A 19,694-nucleotide genomic window follows, 5' to 3' on the forward strand; every position below is an offset into this window, starting at 1 on the left:
TAAGTTCAAACCCCGGCTCGTACCAATAAGTTTTTTGGAACGTTAGTTACGAAATCATTTGATATTTACCAGCCGCTTTTCGGTGAAGGAAAACATCGTGAGGAAGCCGGACTAATCTCAATAAGGCCTAGTTTTCCCACTGGATTGGAAGGTCAGATGGCAGTCGCTTTCGTAAAGAACTAGTGCCTACGCTAATTCTTGGGATTAGTTGCCAAGCGGACCCCAGGATCTCATGAGTCGTGGCAAAGTACCGGGCCAACGCGAGGAAGAAGAAGAAGATTTTTTACAACCATTTAAACTGTGTCATTATAACACGATATTTTAATTGCTAAATACTTACTGATATTTTAATTGCTCTATTTATTCTTTAGCATTTCAGCAACTTACCTGTAACAGAAAAATAAGTTTAGTATTATGTTATACTAATTAATAGGTACAGTCAAGGGCATAAATATACATACCCAAAGTCTCAAAAATATGTGTACGCTCTTACACCATAGACGATAAAGTCGTGTTCACATATTTTTGAGCCATTTGTCTGGATTAATATTTTGCCTTCGACTGTACATATATTTTAGCGGATAACTAAGCGGGTCGCCAATTTATGAACTTCGAAACTGTCTTGTTGGAAATCACGAAGACACCGATTTTGATGATATTCTAACCTTTCCGAGGTCGGAACTTTCACAATACATAGAATAGATTAGAATAGAATAAGATTTTATTCGTAAGCGCAAACAAACAAGCCATTACATAATATAAAAGAAAACATAAAATAAGATTACTGATGCATAGGTTATTAAGATTAAATGAGATGGCGGGACGACTTGGACGCATTCTACCCCAAATGGTGGGAAAATGCCGATGACAGGGTCGAGTGGAGAAAACGAGGGGAGGCCTTTGCCCAGCAGTGGGACACCAAAGTAGGCTTATTAAATATATTAATAACGGGTCACTCACGTGTTTTAAGTCGAAAACGCTCGACGGACCGGCGCAGACTGCGGGCCGCAGCCCTCCGCGCCCGATGACTCGGCACGTGAGTGACCCGTTATTAATATATTTAATATGTCTATGTCTCACGGAAGTTTTGTTACCAAAGTAGGCTAATAAAATAAAAAAAATATTAAAGTGCCACGAAATGCCACATAGCAGAACTACAATGTTTTTGCCAACGTTACTGTATCTAGACAAAAACCAAAAATCACGATAGAAATTCTATGGTAGTTACAACATTTTAAATGTAAATTTCCTTAGGTGAAGATAGCCTATAATTTATAGTCAGATCGAAATCTACACTGGATTAAGCAATTCTCACGAAGAACTATCGATTTACTTTTTTTATTGTTGGAATGAATTTTTATTACAAAGTGAGCTAAAAACATAATGCCCTAAACTAAAAAACTTACAAATAAAAAATCTGACCTGTCTCGGTCGTATATAAATTTCAATTGGAATACAATGTCATTGATAAAAAATAGAAATAAAGGGAAATAAATCGAGCTAACAGCCAAATAGAAGGCTCAAAGGTCACGCAAAGGGCAATGGGGAGAGCTATGCTCGGGGTTTCTCTGCGTGATAGAATCAGAAATGATGATATCCGCAGTAGAATTAGGGTCACCGACATATCTCGCAGAATTGCAAACCTTAAGTGGCAGTGGGCGGGGCACATTGCTCGCGGAACTGATGGCCGGTGGGGCCGGAAGGTTCTGGAGTGGTGTCCGCGTACCGGAAGACGAACTGCCGGTAGGCCTCCAACGAGGTGGAGCGACGACCTGGTGAAGGTCGCGGGAATTCGGTGGATGCGAGCGGCACAGGATCGGTCGGAGTGGCGAGCCTTGGGGGAGGCCTATGTCCAGCAGTGGACGTCTATCGGCTGACATGATGATGATGATGATGATAATGATGAACAACCAAATTCTCGCATTTTGCAATTCAACTGTACGGAATATAGAACATAGTCAATACGGAAAATAGATAGAATAGAAGATAATAAATGTTTTGTTGACTTGATAACGTCTTATAAATCGATGAACACCGGTAGCATGCACGAAAAAGTGTCACGTTGTGGACAGATCTCCATGGTAACGCTGCGGACAAATCTCCATGATAACGTTACGGCCAAACGCAAATAAAATGTTAATTTAACGAAAAATTTGTATTTTTCAATTAACTCCTTTGTATTATACAAAATAATGATAATTTAGTGATAATAATTCAATTCAATTCATAAATAAAACTATGCAATTTTTCATCAATATTTTCTTATGACGTTATCACGCAAAATTATCGTCCGTGTATCGACTTAACAGACAACCATATTTTTTTAGTTAAATTATTGTAGTTTGAATTTTAAATTAAATTTTTCAAAAGTAAGAAAAATATTTCTATAAATTATTTATCAATATATTATATTATTTATCTTAAGTGGCAGTGGGCGGGGCACATTGCTCGCAGAACTGATGGCCGGTGGGGCCGGAAGGTTCTGGAGTGGCGTCCGCGTACCGGAAGACGAACTGCCGGTAGGCCTCCAACAAGATGGAGCGACGACCTGGTGAAGGTCGCGGGAATTCGGTGGTTGCGAGCGGCACAGGATCGGTCGGAGTGGCGAGCCTTGGGGGAGGCCTATGTCCAGCAGTGGACGTCTATCGGCTGACATGGTGATGATGATGATGATGATTTATCAATATATTTTTGGGCCAGCCTGTAGATACTATTATAACACTAAATTCAAAACACTTAACATCTTACAGAGTTGAAAGAAGGATCACTTTCAACAAAAAAACTCCCTGGCGGTAATTTGTAAACGCGGCAATTACGCGTGTAGATAACCGCCGATCCATTTTGTCCACACTCGAGGGTGCGAGCCCCCGCTGCGACGGAGCGCCGCACTGTGGTGGCGGTTCCGCTGCGATTCTGGACAAAATTTAGTTTTTATTATATAGGAGGCAAACGAGCAAACAGAGTCGTCAGAGGAATTGTAAGTGCGTTGTCGGCCTTTAAGATGAGAGTACGCAATTTTTATGAGGGTTTGAAGGTCGTATCCGTCCGAAAATAACGCAGGCGAAAAAATGTCCCCAAAATATGACAGTTTTGTAACGCATTTTCACATACATTTTGTATGGACCGTTACAAAACTGACACCCAAAATTTGTATGAAACACGAGGAACACCTTTTTTTCTTTATCTCATTCAATAGTACTCGTGATTCTCTGTTTAAATTACCCAAAACTAACGATACCATTTTGAAATCACATTTACAATCGGGTATATCGCGAATTTATTTTGTTTATTGACCCGATTGTAAATTTGATTTAATATGTGTTCAAAACGCGAAAGTTTAAAATTTGATACCAGACGTTATTTTAAACCAAAACAAACCACAAAAAAAAATTGTTTTTTGTCCAAAACAAAAACGGAATCGAACCACTAGGCGTTTACACTCTTACCGCCCGCTGTTAGTGAATTAAGGTCCATTCCTTTTACTTCTTTTGCTTCAGTTTGTAAAGGAACATTCCGCTTCACCGCTCACTTTATCAACCTCGTAAATCTTTCGAATTCTTTATGTGAATTCGACTCTATTACGTACATATTAAAGTCTTATTTGCAATGAAAGAAATGAGTTCGTTAGGAAATACGGTAATACGAGGGCTCATGTTTTATATTAAATTTCACACCTAATAATATTCGCTTGTAATGAGAATTCAAAATGGGAAATTATATGTGAGCGCTTTAACGGCTATAAAAAAAGGAATCAATCTTAAAATAATGAGATTTTGAGCTCATTTTTTTTAATTTTTATCCTGTCCATGTTTTTTTAATCTTTGTTAATGGTTAGCGAGATATGATTATACAGGTTGGAAAAATTTATGGGCCCTGGAGGGAAAGTGCCTTAAAACCTTAAGTTAGCTCGTTTTACATTCTTTTTTTTAAAGAAATTCAATATTAATTTACTTAATAAATTATAAACCACATTTTCAAATGATGTGAAACCAACTAATTCAAAACTAAAAAAAAATATTTTTTTTCATACGTTCAACATTTTCAAAGTGGTTGAGCACCCCCTTGTAGTTGAGATATAATTACAAAACTGCGTATTTGGGGCATTTGCTATGAAAAGGGACCTTATTGTCGATGACGCTGACGCTGCACAGCGTCGCGCGGCATTGTATTTACATCGGAGCATCGTTTATAATGGCGTAAGCGGCATCGACAATAAGGTCCCTTTTTATAGAAAATACCACATTTTATCAACACAAAGTGTAATAAAATAAGGGGCACGCTCTGCCGCTTCTTCTAGCTAGTTTATTTTTTTCTATACAAACGTGAACCACCCTCGTGAACATCGTGAGGAAACCGGACTAATCCCGATAAGGCCTAGTTTACCCTCTGGGGTCGAAGGTCTTTCGTAAGAACTAGTACCTTCGCCAATTGGGATTAGTTGCCAAGCGGACCCCAGGCTCCCATGAGCCATCGCGAAGATGAAACGTGAACCACCCTAAACTCAGATTTGTAATTAAATTCCAATAATCTAACCTCACTTTTTCTCTTTTCCGTATGTTTTAAGGAACTAAACAAAGCCAAAAGGATAAATCTATATTTATTTTAAATGCTAGAGTATGCAAAAGGGAAATTTGAGTTTACTTCTTTACATATTTTCCATTATTACGAAAGAAAAAGGATCTGAGTGAGGTTCGTTTTTAGGGTTCCGTACCCAAAGGGTAAAAACGGGACCCTATTATTAAGACTCCGCTGTCCGTCTGTCCGTCCGTCTGTCCGTCTGTCCGTCTGTCTGTCACCAGGCTGTATCTCATGAACCGTGCTAGCTAGACAGTTGAAATTTTCACAGATGATGTATTTCTGTTGCCGCTATAACAACAAATACTAAAAACAGAATAAAATAAATATTTAAGTGGTGCTCACATAACAAACGTGATTTTTTGCCGTTTTTGAACTTAACGGTACGGAACCCTTCGTGCGCGAGTCCGACTCGCACGTGGCCGGTTTTTACGTGAATTTTTTCATGCAGAGCCCAACTGGGTAGGTACCTCCACCTTACAGAAAACCTCATCCAAATAACACTAGACCCTACTAATAGTGTTGTGTTCCTGCCGGTAAGTAAGGTTGCCAGAGCTCGAGGAAGAGGAGTGTTAGGGTCGGCAACGCGCATGTAACTCCTCTGGAGTTGCAGGCGTACATAGGCTATGGAGACTGCTTAACATCAGGCGGGCCGTATGCTTATTTGCCACCGACGTAGTATTAAAAAAAAATGCCTTTGCCCTTGCCTAAAACGTGTCAAAAATCTATATTTAAACTGCCACATTGCATAAGCAATCGTCCAAAAAATCGTCATCTCCATGTTTTTGTTTGTATAATGTAACGATTGAATACTCGCACGCACATCAATAGATGATACACGATTATATTCACTGCATTACGACACGTCTAATCGCCAGTAGGTAATATGTGATGCTCAAACTTTGAGGTTTTTGCACGTTTTTTAGTACATTTTGTTAAGCATTTTAGGGTTCCGTACCTCAAAAGGAAAAAACGGAACCCTTATAGGATCACTCGTGCGTCTGTCTGTCTGTCTGTCTGTCTGTCTGTCTGTCTGTCTGTCCGTCTGTCACAGCCTATTTTCTCCGAAACTACTGGACCAATTTAGTTGAAATTTGGTATACATATGTAAGTTTGTGACCCAAAGGAGGACATGTAACGTAAACAAATGAATTTTAAACATGGGGGCTACTTTTATGGGGGGTAAATGAGAAAATTAAAAATGAAGTTTTTCAAACTATATCGTGTTATATATCAAATGAAAGAGCTCATTATGAGAATCTTAAATATATATTATTTATAATTTTAAGATAAACGGGTTAGAAATTATTCAAGAAAATAGGCAAAAAATGACAATTCCCCCCTTTATCTCCGTAACTAATGGGTCTAAAATTTTGAAAAAAAAAAATAGATTTTTACCTATAGATTACAGGAAAACCTATTAGAAATGTGCAGTCAAGCGTGAGTCGGACTTAATTACTTATTTTTCGATCCGGAAACGGGTTTTTTAAAGACATTTCACTCACCTGTCACATAAAAAATACATTGTTTAAACTGTGTAATGTACGGAACCCTTGGAACGCGAGTCCGACTCGCACTTGGCCGGTTTTTTTAATACTACGTCGGTGGCAAATAAGTATACGGCCAGCCTGATGTTAAGCAGTGTCCGTAGCCTATGTACGCCTGCAACTCCAGAGGAGTTACATGCGCGTTGCCGACCCTAACACCGCACCCTCGTTGAGCTCTGGCAACCTTACTCACCTGCAACACAACCATGATAGCAACTGTCTAGGTAAAAACGGGACCCTATTACTAAGACTCCGCTGTCCGTCTGTCCGTCTGTCCGTCCGTCTGTCCGTCTGTCCGTCTGTCCGTCTGTCCGTCTGTCCGTCTGTCCGTCTGTCCGTCTGTCCGTCCGTCTGTCCGTCTGTCCGTCTGTCTGTCACCAGGCTGTATCTCATGAACCATGCTAGCTAGACAGTTGAAAATTTCACAGAAGATGTACTTCTGTTGCCGCTATAACAGCAAATACTAAAAACAGAATAAAATAAATATTTAAGTGGGGCTCCCATACAACAAACGTGATTTTTTGCCGTTTTTTGCGTAATGGTACGGAACCCTTCGTGCGGGAGTCTGACTCGCCCTTGGCCGGTTTTTTTTAAGAACGTTCTGCGTGAAGTGGAAATGAAAGGTGTTTCAATTAAGGATTTTTTTTAAGTTTGTGGGCAAAAATCACATAAACTAGAGTTTTTATTGAAAGCAAAGGAAATTTACATAATTATGTAATAAATTTGAAATCTTAATAGTTATTTAAAGTACTAAAAATTGTTTCACGCGTTAAACGTTCAAACTTTAAACAAAACAATTTTGACCAAAGGTGACCCTCGCGCAGGCGGCTTTCTTGCGCAAAGATTGGCCATAGCAATCCAGCGCGGGAACGCTGCCTGCGTGATGGGCACTCTACCAAGGGCACAAAATTTTGATAGGTATTTTTAATTTTTAGCTTTAGTTATTATAATTGTAGTTAGTTTTAGTTTTAATATTTATTTTATAACACTTATTATCCAATAAATGAGTTAAATCTTATTAAAAAGATACAAATAAAACAATTTTTGTATATTACATAATGTACAAAAAATACCCCGAATATTCTCGTCATATTTTAAGCACAGCATTGTTAGCAAAACTCGAATGGGCGAAGATTCGCGTGAAGCACTCGGAACTTGCTTTTGTGGCTAAGTTCTCGAAGTTTCGTAACTATACGCAAGTTTTTATTTAGTTATACATAGTTTGTAGCGCTTAGGGTGTTGTAATGGTGGAGAAATATTGAATAATGGTTTTAGTATTTGTGTCGTATTTTGGGAAAAGAAATAACCGTGTTAGTTTTTAGGGTTCTGTACCCAAAGGGTAAAAACGGGACCCTATTACTAAGACTCCGCTGTCCGTCTGTCCGTCTGTCCGTCCGTCTGTCTGTCACCAGGCTGTATCTCATGAACCGTGATAGCTAGACAGTTGAAATTTTCACAGATGATGTATTTCTGTTGCCGCTATAACAACAAATACTAAAAACAGAATAATATAAATGTTTAAATGGGGCTCCCATACAACAAACGTGATTTTTTTGCTGTTTTTCTCCGTAATGGTACGGAACCCTTCGTGCGCGAGTCGGACTCGCACTTGGCCGGTTTTTTTTGATATTTTTTTGACATCAAAATTGGAGGGTTCCTAAAATAATGTGTCTATACAATGCTTTTAGGATTGAAATATGAAACATAAACAAACAGTCACACTTTTTCTAAAATATAAAGAACAAAAGAACCCTACCAAGCAGGAGGTAATGGGTTCGAATCCTGGTTAGGGCATTTATTTGTTTATCACAGTTTGTTCCGGAAATTTGTCAGAGAAATGCACTCGAACAATTGAAATAAATATACTTATTTATCACTGTTGGTATCAGATTTAGCACAAGAGCGCCGCGGCGATATCTCGCCCGTGCCTGTCAGTTAGAAAAATATGGTGGGCGAGACACTGTCGCGGCGCTCCTATGCTAAGCCTACTATTCTATAATATACCTGTATATTTGATTTCTGATTTTGTTATGTCTGACCATACTCTGAGGGATATGTAGGTCATACTGAACAACTTTTACTATGGGGCCAATTCCGAAATCGCAAAAAAAAAATCAGCAGTTCGATGGAAAACATTGACTGATTCACCGAAATGACGACAGATTTTTCCGCGATGTCGGAGTTGGTCCCGTAAAAGTTGTTAAGTATGACATAGGGGGACTAAGGAGGGTTGTGACAATGCTGGTTCCAGCTCGCTAACAATCATAGTTTTCGAGAAATCTTCATTGTCACTTCTCTGTCACAACCCTCCTTGGTCTCCCCTACATATTCACCCCTCATTCGGTCAGAGATAACAAAATCAGCCTGTATATAATTGGCATTGTCTAAAGTTTGAGAACCACACCTTGCCGTCGCCAAAACGAAAACATCGGTGTAACCAGAGCCGTTCGTCTGTCGCATTTCTGTAGCTATGTCGCGCGCGTGTGTCCGCGTTTACATTATATGTCTGTGTGCGTCGTTTGTGCTCAGTGTCCATGTGGCTAAAGGTGCGTATTTTAAAGAATTATGACGAAAATACATGGGCGGGACCTTCCGGTAAAAGAAAGTCAGGCCGCCCACTGGAAAGATGGGCTGAAGAACTAAAAAAGTTTGCCAGCGACGACTAGGTAACCAATAGGGAAATGTGGAGTAAAATGGAGGAGGCCTTTACTAGTCAAGAGGCAATAAAAATAATTAAATTATTGTATAAAATTACTACCGATTTAAACATGCATATCAACTAATAATATTTAATTTAATTTATTAATATATTAGTATTATTATGTTTTCAATTTAATAATGAAATATAAAAATGTGTAAATTTATTAAGGAATTAAATGGCTTAAATAAAATGACGAAAATGGAGGACCTGCGCGAAATAGCCTTTTCATACAAACTTAGTCATTTTCCGCCCTGGATTTTAATATTATTGAAAATATTTTGACACAATTTGTTGAATATCAACCACAGCTATGTCCCTACGTTTGATTTTTTATTTATTTTTTATTACTATAAGAGTTAGGAGCATTTAAAAATTTGTATGAAATCTGTTTTATGCTCCTATTATTTTCAATAATCAAAAATCGAAAAAAGTCAAACGTAGGTATAGTTAATATACATTAAAATATGTAAAAATATTTTCCATAATGTCAATATCCAGAGAGGAAAATGGGGACTACGTTTGTATGGAGAAACGGCCGACCCTTTTCCTCTTAAGATGCATTGGGATAACTTCGATAGCGGGGTCATTTTGAAAATGGGAAATATCTTTTAAACTAGAAGCAGGTTCCTCATTTTTTTCATCATGCACTTTTCTTTGCAAATAAAAGTTCTTAGCAGGTTCAATAAATTTCTAAAATACCTGTTAAAAAGATATCAAATATTTTACAGTAATAATTTCTGCACTATTACTTTTTAGGGTTCCGTACCCAAAGGGTAAAAACGGGACCCTATTACTAAGACTCCGCTGTCCGTCTGTCCGTCTGTCCGTCCGTCTGTCCGTCTGTCTGTCTGTCACCAGGCTGTATCTCATGAACCGTGATAGCTAGACAGTTGAAATTTTCACAGATGATGTATTTTTGATGCCGCTATAACAACCAATACTAAAAACAGAATAATATAAATATTTAAATGGGGCTCCCATACAACAAACGTGATTTTTTTGCTGTTTTTTTTCCCGTAATGGTACGGAACCCTTCGTGCGCGAGTCCGACTCGCACTTGGCCGGTTTTTATTATTATTAATGTGGCCTAAATTGAATTTATATTGTTACTAAACAATCATTCATTAGGTTTCAAATGTCCTAATTCATTTTAAGCACAGTAAGTAAAACGTACGAGCATGCTATGTAAATTATTACATGATGACATATTATTATATCGTCTTCGGTTACCGCGAGAGCTACTCATGAAATAAAACTATGAAAACGGATTATATCGCGTATATTGAATTTAATACATCCCGACGTTTCGAACCCTTTAGTAGTGTTTTTTTTTCTCAGTCACCCGTTGACCAAGAACGCCGTAAAGGGTTCGAAACGTCGGGATGTATTATAAATTCAATATACGCGATATAATCCGTTTTCATAAAGTTTTATTTCATGATGATATTGTCAAGATAGGTTATCATGAAGCTCATTTTATTAATTTTTTTGTTCTTTTGAGGCAAGTTATGCCTGATTAAGACTGATTGAGTTAAGACTGATTTGTGTTATATTTTATTCGATTTTTCATCGAGCAAACAATGTCAATACGTTAAATCATAAATTTAGATCTATCGTGAATTTGCTAACTTTATTTTCGACCCGCTAAAAATATATATGGTTCAAAATTAAGTTTGAAATGTCAGTATTATACGATAATATATACCTACTCGCCTCCTGTGTATGTATATGTATTTATATTTACAAATAGTGGAAGCCTACAGGCATTGTTCACCGGTACGCCGTGAAACTAAACAGAAAATAGCACTGTCATTTCGAAATACTGCAGAGTAATGCGGCGCGACATTACTGCCGACTGCACTTCACAACCCTAACATTACGTTACCGCCAACAAACTGTTTCACAGTTTGACGAACATTAGATTAAGGTACTTATAATGTTATAATACTTATAATTCTTGTTAAATTTACAATAAAAAAAAACATATTTCTCCACATGATAAGTTGTCATCTATTCAACTTTAACTATCGATGGGTCCAACACCGAAATAAAAAAATCATTTATTTACTTACAATTATGAATGAGCTCTAAATTAATATAAATACATGTCAAAACTTAAAATGTAAAACAAAAACTTATGCACATGAAAGACAAAAAAAAATACAAACAAAGACACAAAATTGACTAAAAAATAAGCACATTACTGACATACTATCCTACTTATACTATCAACCCCATTCCGACTCCCACCCAGCCCAAAAGTGCCAAATATACTAGCGGCATTACTGCGCTGGATGGCAAGCGATATCTGTTGCACCAAACTGTTTGTCATCGTTAAAGAGTTCGCTAAATTCTATTGTATGGAAACTTTCATAGTAAACCGCCGTGGCGCGGGTGACGTCAGTCTGTCAAGTCCGGATGGTCCAACTGACACTAAGTAGGAGCCTGAACGGGGATCGGACCCTCTGTCACGTAGCCGCCCCAAGTCTCTAACCAACTTTGCCTCCGAACACCACGGCCCAGCCGTTTCCACCTAGAAATTTTAAGTTGTGTAGTTGCAAACATATATGATATTAGATCCTTACTAATATTATAAAAGAGAAACTAACTGTCTGCATGTCTGGTGTTACCTCTTTATTACACTTGTACTTTGTTGTGAAACTTCACACCCAAATACATGAGGACATACTAACTATCTAGTCGAGGGAAAAGACAAAATGATATTTAGTTTTTACCACAGAAAATAATTTACTAGAGGCAAAATGAGGGACTGAATTTACCATAGAAGTACTAATGCTAAGCAGACGAAAATATTTTAGGCCAGGAAATGAATGCTCAAAAAAAGTTATAAGGGAAATGCTTGTATAATCCCTCCTAACTAGTCCAAACAAAGTTACGGAGTCAAAAATTGTGTTCCTTGCATTTCCCTCTTTACCTGCTTCTTATTGCTTGGCCTATTTGTTTATTAGGTCATGTTAAAAATCAGAATCAATAATATCTAACGACTTACGTCAAATTCTCATCTTTATTCCTACATGTATTTATTATTGATTGCCTATTTGCAGTCGAGCGATAAATCAACAATAGAATAAACAGTCAACTATGTTTATTGCCCCATAAAAACAACGATTTTCAAACTAGTAAAAGCAATATTCATCAAAAACAAATAAAATATCCAGTCATTTATTTGAATAGTTAACATGCGGGTAATACTCGTATACCTAGTCGCCATCAGATATAAACGGAGAGGCCAAGGTGCTCACAAATATCTGAACACGCCTCTATTGTCAAGGCGTTGAGTGCGTGTTCAGATATTTTTGAGTACCTCACCCACTCCGATATATCTGAGGTCGACTATACTTTTGAAATGATCATAATTCATAGTTGATATGAATCGAATTAAGTGTCATCTCGTTTGGGGTTTGTTGTATTATGACATCATTGTCTATTCAATTGAGTTATGCTGTCATCGTAACTATTATAATTATCATTGTTAGCTCTGTACCCCTCATTTAAATTTCATTCTTAGGACGAGCGTTCCCGTTTGCGTTATTTATTATTATACTCTTTATTTATTCTTCTTCTTACGTTAGGTTTTTTATAATATGTATATAAAAGTAAAATATAAAAACACTTACAAAACAATTATTATTATTTGTATCTCCTTGGATATCACGGGCCTATGCATCCCGGTCTTTTGATAGGCTTGCGTGGGGATATAGGTCCAACACGTAGAGGCCCCTTGGAGAGCTTTTATGTCATGTAGAACGCCTGCTGGAACCCGTTCACAGGCGCAACAATAGACACCCATGAACCGGTCGCAGCAGGCATTGGGACTATCGTAGAAAAAGTGAACAGTATACCGGTCTATGGATTGAAGTTTGGGTGGACAATGAGATTGGGCTATTATAAAGAAGTCCGGACACCTGCCATAACAATGTTAAAACACGTTATCGAGGCAGGCGGTGACTTGCCGCTGACTAGATGGGCCCCTGAAACTGCCGTCGTGAAGACGACCAGGAGCAACACCGGTGTGAGCGGCTCAGGGGTGTCGAGAGGTGTGCGCCGCTTTCTACCCAGTGGCTGTTACCAGCCACTGTGCCAACTCGCGTCTTATGCATCCACCCCTGGAGCATATAGCTCTTACGACTCCCCTCTGGACGGCCAATGAAGGCAAGCCAGAGCTGAGAGTCCTGCGGGTCCCCTTGGGGTCCACTCCGACCGACGAAGACTTGCCGGAGACGGAGACCCTGACCGACTCTCTGGAGCACTCGGGTCCGTGGGGTCGTCACTCCCCAACAGCTCACCACAAGCTGCCCTGCCCTATAAAAGTAAAATATAAAAACACTTACAAAACAATTATTATTATTATTACAATATATTTTACACAGCATTACAGTTTGCACCAAAGCGCTGGCAAATTTATACATGCAAATAGCAAAAACATACATACATACATAAATAAAAATAAAATATATTTATTTACCAACACAAAAAAAAAGAATTGCGAGTACAATAAAAAAAATCAGATAGAATTACAAGTATTTGTGCAGTAAAATGTGCCTACTTTGTTCCAGAATATGTCTGCCAAGATCCAGATACGGGAACTTTTCATGAACTCAACTCAACTTGGCGATCTACCACTTTCTGCGGAAATTATACGTGTAAAATTAGAAGAATAAACACTGGTCAACAACCATCTAAAGTGTTTGTGAGTCTTTTCAACCAACAAGCCAGGTCCAATAATAGTAATCAAACAAATGAATTAAGTTTGACAAAAATCTTACCAGAACTTACTCATACTGAGGATAATGACAGACTTTTAAATAAAGCAGAAATTCAGAAAATTACAGAACTACTGCATTCAGTGAAAAAGAGTGACTTGCAAGCTGTCATAGAACTGTATAATGTAGCTCAAGAAATGTATAAGGATATGAAAGTGGACGAGGCTACAGAAGATAACAGAGCGAGTGAAGCAGTATCAGGGGAATCTAGAGAGAGTAGTCAACATAAAACTTCTTATTGGTATGAACCTGATAATGAACATAGAAAGGTAGCTGATATGAAGCCAGAAGGATCTGAACTTGAAGGCTCGGCCGTATATTCACCTAGTCCATATCCGTATGCGCAACCACAGCCGTACTATTACTCTCAAGGTCGAACTAACTATCCCAATTACTTTACGGGATCATTGTATAATAATGACGGTAGAGTGGGATATCCTAATCAACCGATGAATCGGCATGGCGTGCCCGCATATTACCAACAGAGAAATATTTATGATGCTCCTGGGCCAACACCACAGAGTCCTTGTAACCCTTGTGTTCGACCATATCAGTATCAACCAATGCCTGCAAACTATCCTCCACGATCCGCTAGTAATATGTATCCGTATTTGCTAGCATACAACCACACTAGTCAAGGCTACAACAATTATTATAAAGGGAATCCTTGGGCGTATTATGATTATTATAGAAACCTCCCACATCCTAAACCTTCACAAATTCAAAGGAATCCGAATGAATTAGAAAAAATACAAGATGAAAACAGTATTAATGCTGAAATCAAAGAAGAAAAATCATGGAAAACTGATCCTTTATCTGAAGACGTTATCAATGAAATCAGAGCAAATATAGCGCAGCGTAGTAAACTAATAAATATACCTTTGAAAAAGAGAATAAAATTGGAACGGGTATCTAAAGTAATTAAACTAGATCAGAATAATAGGAAAACGAGGTCAATACCTGAGGTACATAGTGAAGAAAAACATTTAAGAGAAAGTGACATAAGTCATAAGGCTACAGAAGAATCAAAAAGTCTTATAAATACAGAAGTTATGGAAACGTATGTCGAAAAAGTAACGTAAGTATCTTTAACAAAATTTTAACTTCGAAAGTAGTTATCAAAATTAAACTTAAACCCAAAATTCTGCTTCAAAATGAGACAAATGTTACCACATACTGAGTGAAATGTAGGTAGGTAAGTATTTGGACTATTTAGAGTATAAATTTGGTCAAAAATTCCAATTTGCAAAGCCAACACGAGTAGTGGGACCGCAGCATTCCCGGTTCACTGCGGTCAAGATTGCGATGCGAACGAAACTTGTTTAGAAACACAAAATATCACAGCAATTTACCTACTATTAGGAAACAACCTATTGCCTGAATTGATTCAGATAGGAGGTATGAGATATACTGAAAACCATATGACACTTATTTGTACGCATTTCCTTAATCTGACGACCACAAGTACGACGCCTTATTTTTAGATTGTAACCGTGAGAAGGAAATGCGTACAAATAATTGTCAGATTTAGTAATAGCACAATTATAGAATTAATTTGGACTAAAATGACCAAATCCACAATCTGCGTTGAACCCATCAACTCGCCAACCAACGGCTCAACATAGACGGCTAAAAGTGGTAAAGGTAGACTCCACGGGGTAACAAGATATCACACATCTTAATCTGACGGGCTCAAGTAACTACAAAAATCCCCTCTTGGGCTCCCCAACCATTAGAGGGAGGGGAGGGAGGCAAGAGGGAGCGAGCCATGCCGCCGTGAACGGCGTGAACTAGGTGACCGAGAAGTATTAGGCATCTTCCGCGAATGCGGAGGACGCTAGTTCAATCCCAGCCCCGGGCACTGGAGGCTTTCACTTTTTCTTTCATATATGACGTCTAGTTCAGTTTATTACATCAATTTACACTCGAACACGTAGAAATCGTAGGAGACGCGTTGAGATTGACATAAAATTTTAAGTTTCTGAATTGTTGTTTGTATACAGACAATAATTTTCCGACATGAATAACGCACACAATTCACACCTTTATATAAATAACTAGCATTTATTTGAGTAAAATGCAAGCCACACTTATTCACGCTTATCCGATTCAGTCACAAAAAAGTTTAATTAATTTGATAGTAACTGTCGCAAAACCATCGAAAACCTAGAATTTTGAATAAAATTAATTATAGTCGTATGTATTATGCACAGTATTTTATCATTTTGTTTCTAAATTATGTTCATAATAATCATAATCACTGATTCACTGCCAATTAAAATTGTCTAAAATTTGAAATTAGAATAACCTGCCCGAGCTCTGTTTAATTTGTATGATTTATTTTATAATTCATTTTAGTTGAATTCCAGTTGTAGGTAGCAGCTTAAAATATCAGCTGATAAAAAAAATCTTACTTTACAATATTGAAGTTGCCTCGAAATAAAGCCAATAAAGAAAAAACAGCAAAGCAAAAATCTGAGAAATATCTAAAATTCTTAGAATTACTTACGCGTAGACTAAACAAAAAAGAACGTGCAAAGTAAAAGATAGGTATTTATTTTATCTGACGAACTGTGTTGACAAATTCCGTTCGTACTCAGCAATATTGTTAAATAAAGGTCTCTCACGGCAACTTCTAAGGCCGCGGACTGGACGCAAGCGGCGCTGCTCTTCAATTCGTACCTAAATGAAAACAACATTTATAATTATCTTATTTTATTTCTTTACACAAATTACGGTAGATATATTATAATGAAATGTTTTAATAGGTATTAGATAGTAAGTTAAACATTGTTGTTGTGCCCTAACAGGGTGTCATGAATTTACTTACTTTATTTGTAACACCTTATTTTATGTATCATGCCTTTGCAATAAATGAAATATGAAATATGAACATTGGAGCTATAGAAACTTTGACCTTGAATGAGTTCCGACGCGCACACGACAGTACTGGCTAATAATATATCACCTTTGAGTGTTTTTGTATGAGCTTGTATAGAGTGAACAATATAGGTTAGTTTGTAGATTGCATAATTTACCAGTCATTTTATACAAATATATGATGAATATTGGAATGAAATACTGTGAATTACATCTCAGCATATTACTAAACAACCTCTATTAAAAAATTGAAAATAACAATACATTTAAAAAAATCTCTATGAAAAACCATTACATGAGACCAATTTTTCTTATCGCCCGTACAAAGGAATACTACTAGTCTACCTAAAGCAGTGAGGTGGAAGTCACTTACAAATATAAAAATAAAGTTATATCGTAAAAACATGGAGGTGATATATTATTGGCCTCGATTTTAGAAGGAACCCTATGAACGCCACAATGAAGGTGTGTAGGTACGAGTTTCCAGCTTATAATCTCTCAATCCGAAAAACAAAAATAGCCACTAGCTGGCATCCCCAGTGTAGTCGTGGCAGAGGCAGACCGAGAAAGAGATGGCGCGACGATTTGGTTCCAGCGGGATCGGCGGGATCTTGCTCAGCATAGGGAGGATTGGAAAGAGGGGAGGTCTTTGCCTAGCAGTGGGACACACACAAAGGCTAACTACTCCGACTAAAAACTCCGAGGTTGACACGATTTTTGGGCCATTAATGCGTTGCGCTCGGCCAAATGTATGAACGACCTTGATTTGCCGCTCGCGCCGCGCGCCGCTTGCAACCAGTCCGAGGCCTAACGTCTTGGCCACGACATTGCGCGACTGGCTTGCTAAGGCGACAACCAAGGGTTGGAGCGAGACACAGCGATCGGACCTTTCGTTCCCACCTATGGTTTTCGCCTTAGCAGAAGCCAGTCGCGCAATGTCGGCCAGGACGAAACCGTCAGGCCAAAATCAACGCATACTAAACGACATCATTCTGATATTATTCTGTCAGTGTACATTTAAATTGGCCTGTGTGTTTATCTTCAAATCGCTACTGCTAGTAACAAAGGTCGCATTTTTTTAGGGTTCCGTAGCCAAAATGGCAAAAACGGAACCCTTATAGTTTCGTCATGTCCGCATTTCCGCCCGTCCTTCTGTCCATATGTCACAATTTTATACGGAAATTATAAAATATATTTTAATGAAATTTGAAACTTTAACGTACCTATTTTGTGGGCCGCTTCTTACTTTCAAAGTAAAAAAGTTTAAAAATATATTTTTAAGGGGGCACTACATACATGTAACTAAAAATAGAATAAAAAGTATAATCTTCTTAATTATGTACTACTACTTCTAACTTATTAATTATGTACTAACATTAGGGATAAGAATTACTATTGTAAACTAACAAATTTTATGAGTCATGTTACTTGAAAATAAATAATATTTATTATTATTATTATAATCAACATGTTTTCATTGTTTTTCAGTGAAGGAGATAATGTTAATATTTATCCTTGTTTCTTTTCTAGGTGCGAACCAACGACAGAACTAGGTTACTTCAAGATCGGTAACATGAACAAACCTTTTCCTGACTGCTGCCCGCAAAAAATAGAAGATAAGCAAAGATAAGATTTGTCGCCTTTTCGGTGAATCAACTATTTCTGGTTATTATTTTATCTTGTTTGCCAGGCGACAATTGAAGCACATCATTAAGGCGGTTCCCTGAGCCAGAAGGCGAAAAATCTCCTTATACGATCATATTTTTCTCAGAGACGTTTATATTCGTAGACGTGGAAAAAATATATGTAGTTTTTGATTATATTATCTTTAATTTATAAGCTTCGATACACGAATTATGACACTTCGCTCGATACAATTAATTCCCAAAGTAACCTAGGACTTTTAATCAAACGTTACTCGGTTATTTATTATGTGACACTATAAACAGAAAAAAGAAGAAAAAACAATCTAAACTCAAATAGTAATTTTACTGCTTTCGAATATCGACATTGTGACGCTTGGTTTTTAAAATAAATAAAAATCGACACAGACAAAATTCGATCAAAATTGACACTTGGCGCGCATGGTCCCGTTCTTTCTTGCGAAATGTGACAGTGATAGCGGTAAACCGATGGAACGGCCTTAAGTTAATTTTATGGATTATTTTACTTATTTTTAGTCACTCGCGCGACTTGTTTTGTTAAATTAGTTAAACAGGGACAGAAAATCACTCTCGTTATAATAATAATTCATAATTGCAAAACAATGTGCAAAGTCTATAAAACAAAGTCACATCTTGAAAGTTGAAATACCAAAGAATATAAGAATTTTAATACCATAACTTCCGTGAGACACAGACATATTAAATATATTAATAACGGGTCACTCACGTGTTTTAAGTCGAAAACGCTCGACATGTTTCACTCCGTACCGAGGAGCGTCATCAGTGTGAACGAACCATTAGCGAATGACGTAGTGAGTGTTGTGTGCAAGCCACCATTTGACAATAATGCCGAAAACGAGGGTAGTTTCTCGCCCCCCCTGCCGCCACCGGCGCCCGCGCCGAGTCATCGGGCGCGGAGAGCTGCGGCCCGCAGTCTGCGCCGGTCCGTCACCGTCGACGCAAGCTCCTGATGACGCTCCTCGGTACGGAGTGAAACATGTCGAGCGTTTTCGACTTAAAACACGTGAGTGACCCGTTATTAATATATTTAATATAAGAATTATCACAACAACGTAAACATAATACTTTATGATATTGGTACAATCAAATTTTTCGGGGAAAGTTAATTTTCGCGTTTTTTAGTGCGTAAATGTTGTACACCCAAGACCACTTATGCGCCTTTGGCAGGTACTTACTACGTCAAAATGCGCATTTCTAAAGTGGCGTAAGGTTACAGTTCGCTAACAATTACAGTTTTCGAGAAATCTCCATTGCCACAAATCTCTGTCACACACAACCCACCTTAGTCTCCCCTTCGCGACCCGCGGCTTTCGTGAACGCTACTCATGAGTTAGTGCTTGAAAATGGAGACCTAAGCTCTCCCATACATGTCGCACAAGTGACAAAATGCACGAGTAACCCGTATCTCACGACAGTTAAAAATGCATGTTTGAGAAAATGCCATAAAACCATTATTTCAATTTCAATTTATTTATTAAACAAAGATAACAATGATTTTAATTTTTGTTAGTATATTCTTAAA

General features: G+C 37.8%; 2 protein-coding genes across 2 annotated transcripts in view; one reads left to right on the plus strand and one right to left on the minus strand.

The window, feature by feature from the left end:
* LOC134755156 (protein madd-4) overlaps nucleotides 1-19,694 on the minus strand; it is a 504,570-nt gene that overhangs the window by 224,623 nt on the left and 260,253 nt on the right. The gene's annotated exons all lie outside the window — the stretch shown is intronic.
* Nucleotides 8,565-18,307, plus strand: LOC134754686 (uncharacterized). Its single transcript, XM_063691024.1, has 3 exons — nucleotides 8,565-8,668; nucleotides 13,401-14,685; nucleotides 18,018-18,307. The coding sequence occupies exons 1-3, from the start codon at nucleotides 8,593-8,595 to the stop codon at nucleotides 18,115-18,117; spliced, it is 1,461 nt and encodes a 486-aa protein (XP_063547094.1). The 5' UTR covers nucleotides 8,565-8,592; the 3' UTR covers nucleotides 18,118-18,307.

Source organism: Cydia strobilella, chromosome 2, assembly GCF_947568885.1.
Source record: "Cydia strobilella chromosome 2, ilCydStro3.1, whole genome shotgun sequence".
In the NCBI taxonomy this organism is placed as follows: Eukaryota; Metazoa; Arthropoda; class Insecta; order Lepidoptera; family Tortricidae; genus Cydia; species Cydia strobilella.

What these genes read in the sequence shown, in the direction of transcription:
- LOC134754686 (XM_063691024.1), top strand. Translation starts at nt 8,593, where the DNA reads ATGTCGCGCGCGTGTGTCCGCGTTTACATTATATGTCTGTGTGCGTCG. An exon ending in CAGTGTCCATGTGGCTAAAG is followed by an intron (nt 8,669 to 13,400) that starts GTGCGTATTTTA and finishes ACTTTGTTCCAG; the next exon opens with AATATGTCTGCCAAGATCCA. An exon ending in ACGTATGTCGAAAAAGTAAC is followed by an intron (nt 14,686 to 18,017) that starts GTAAGTATCTTT and finishes TTTCTTTTCTAG; the next exon opens with GTGCGAACCAACGACAGAAC.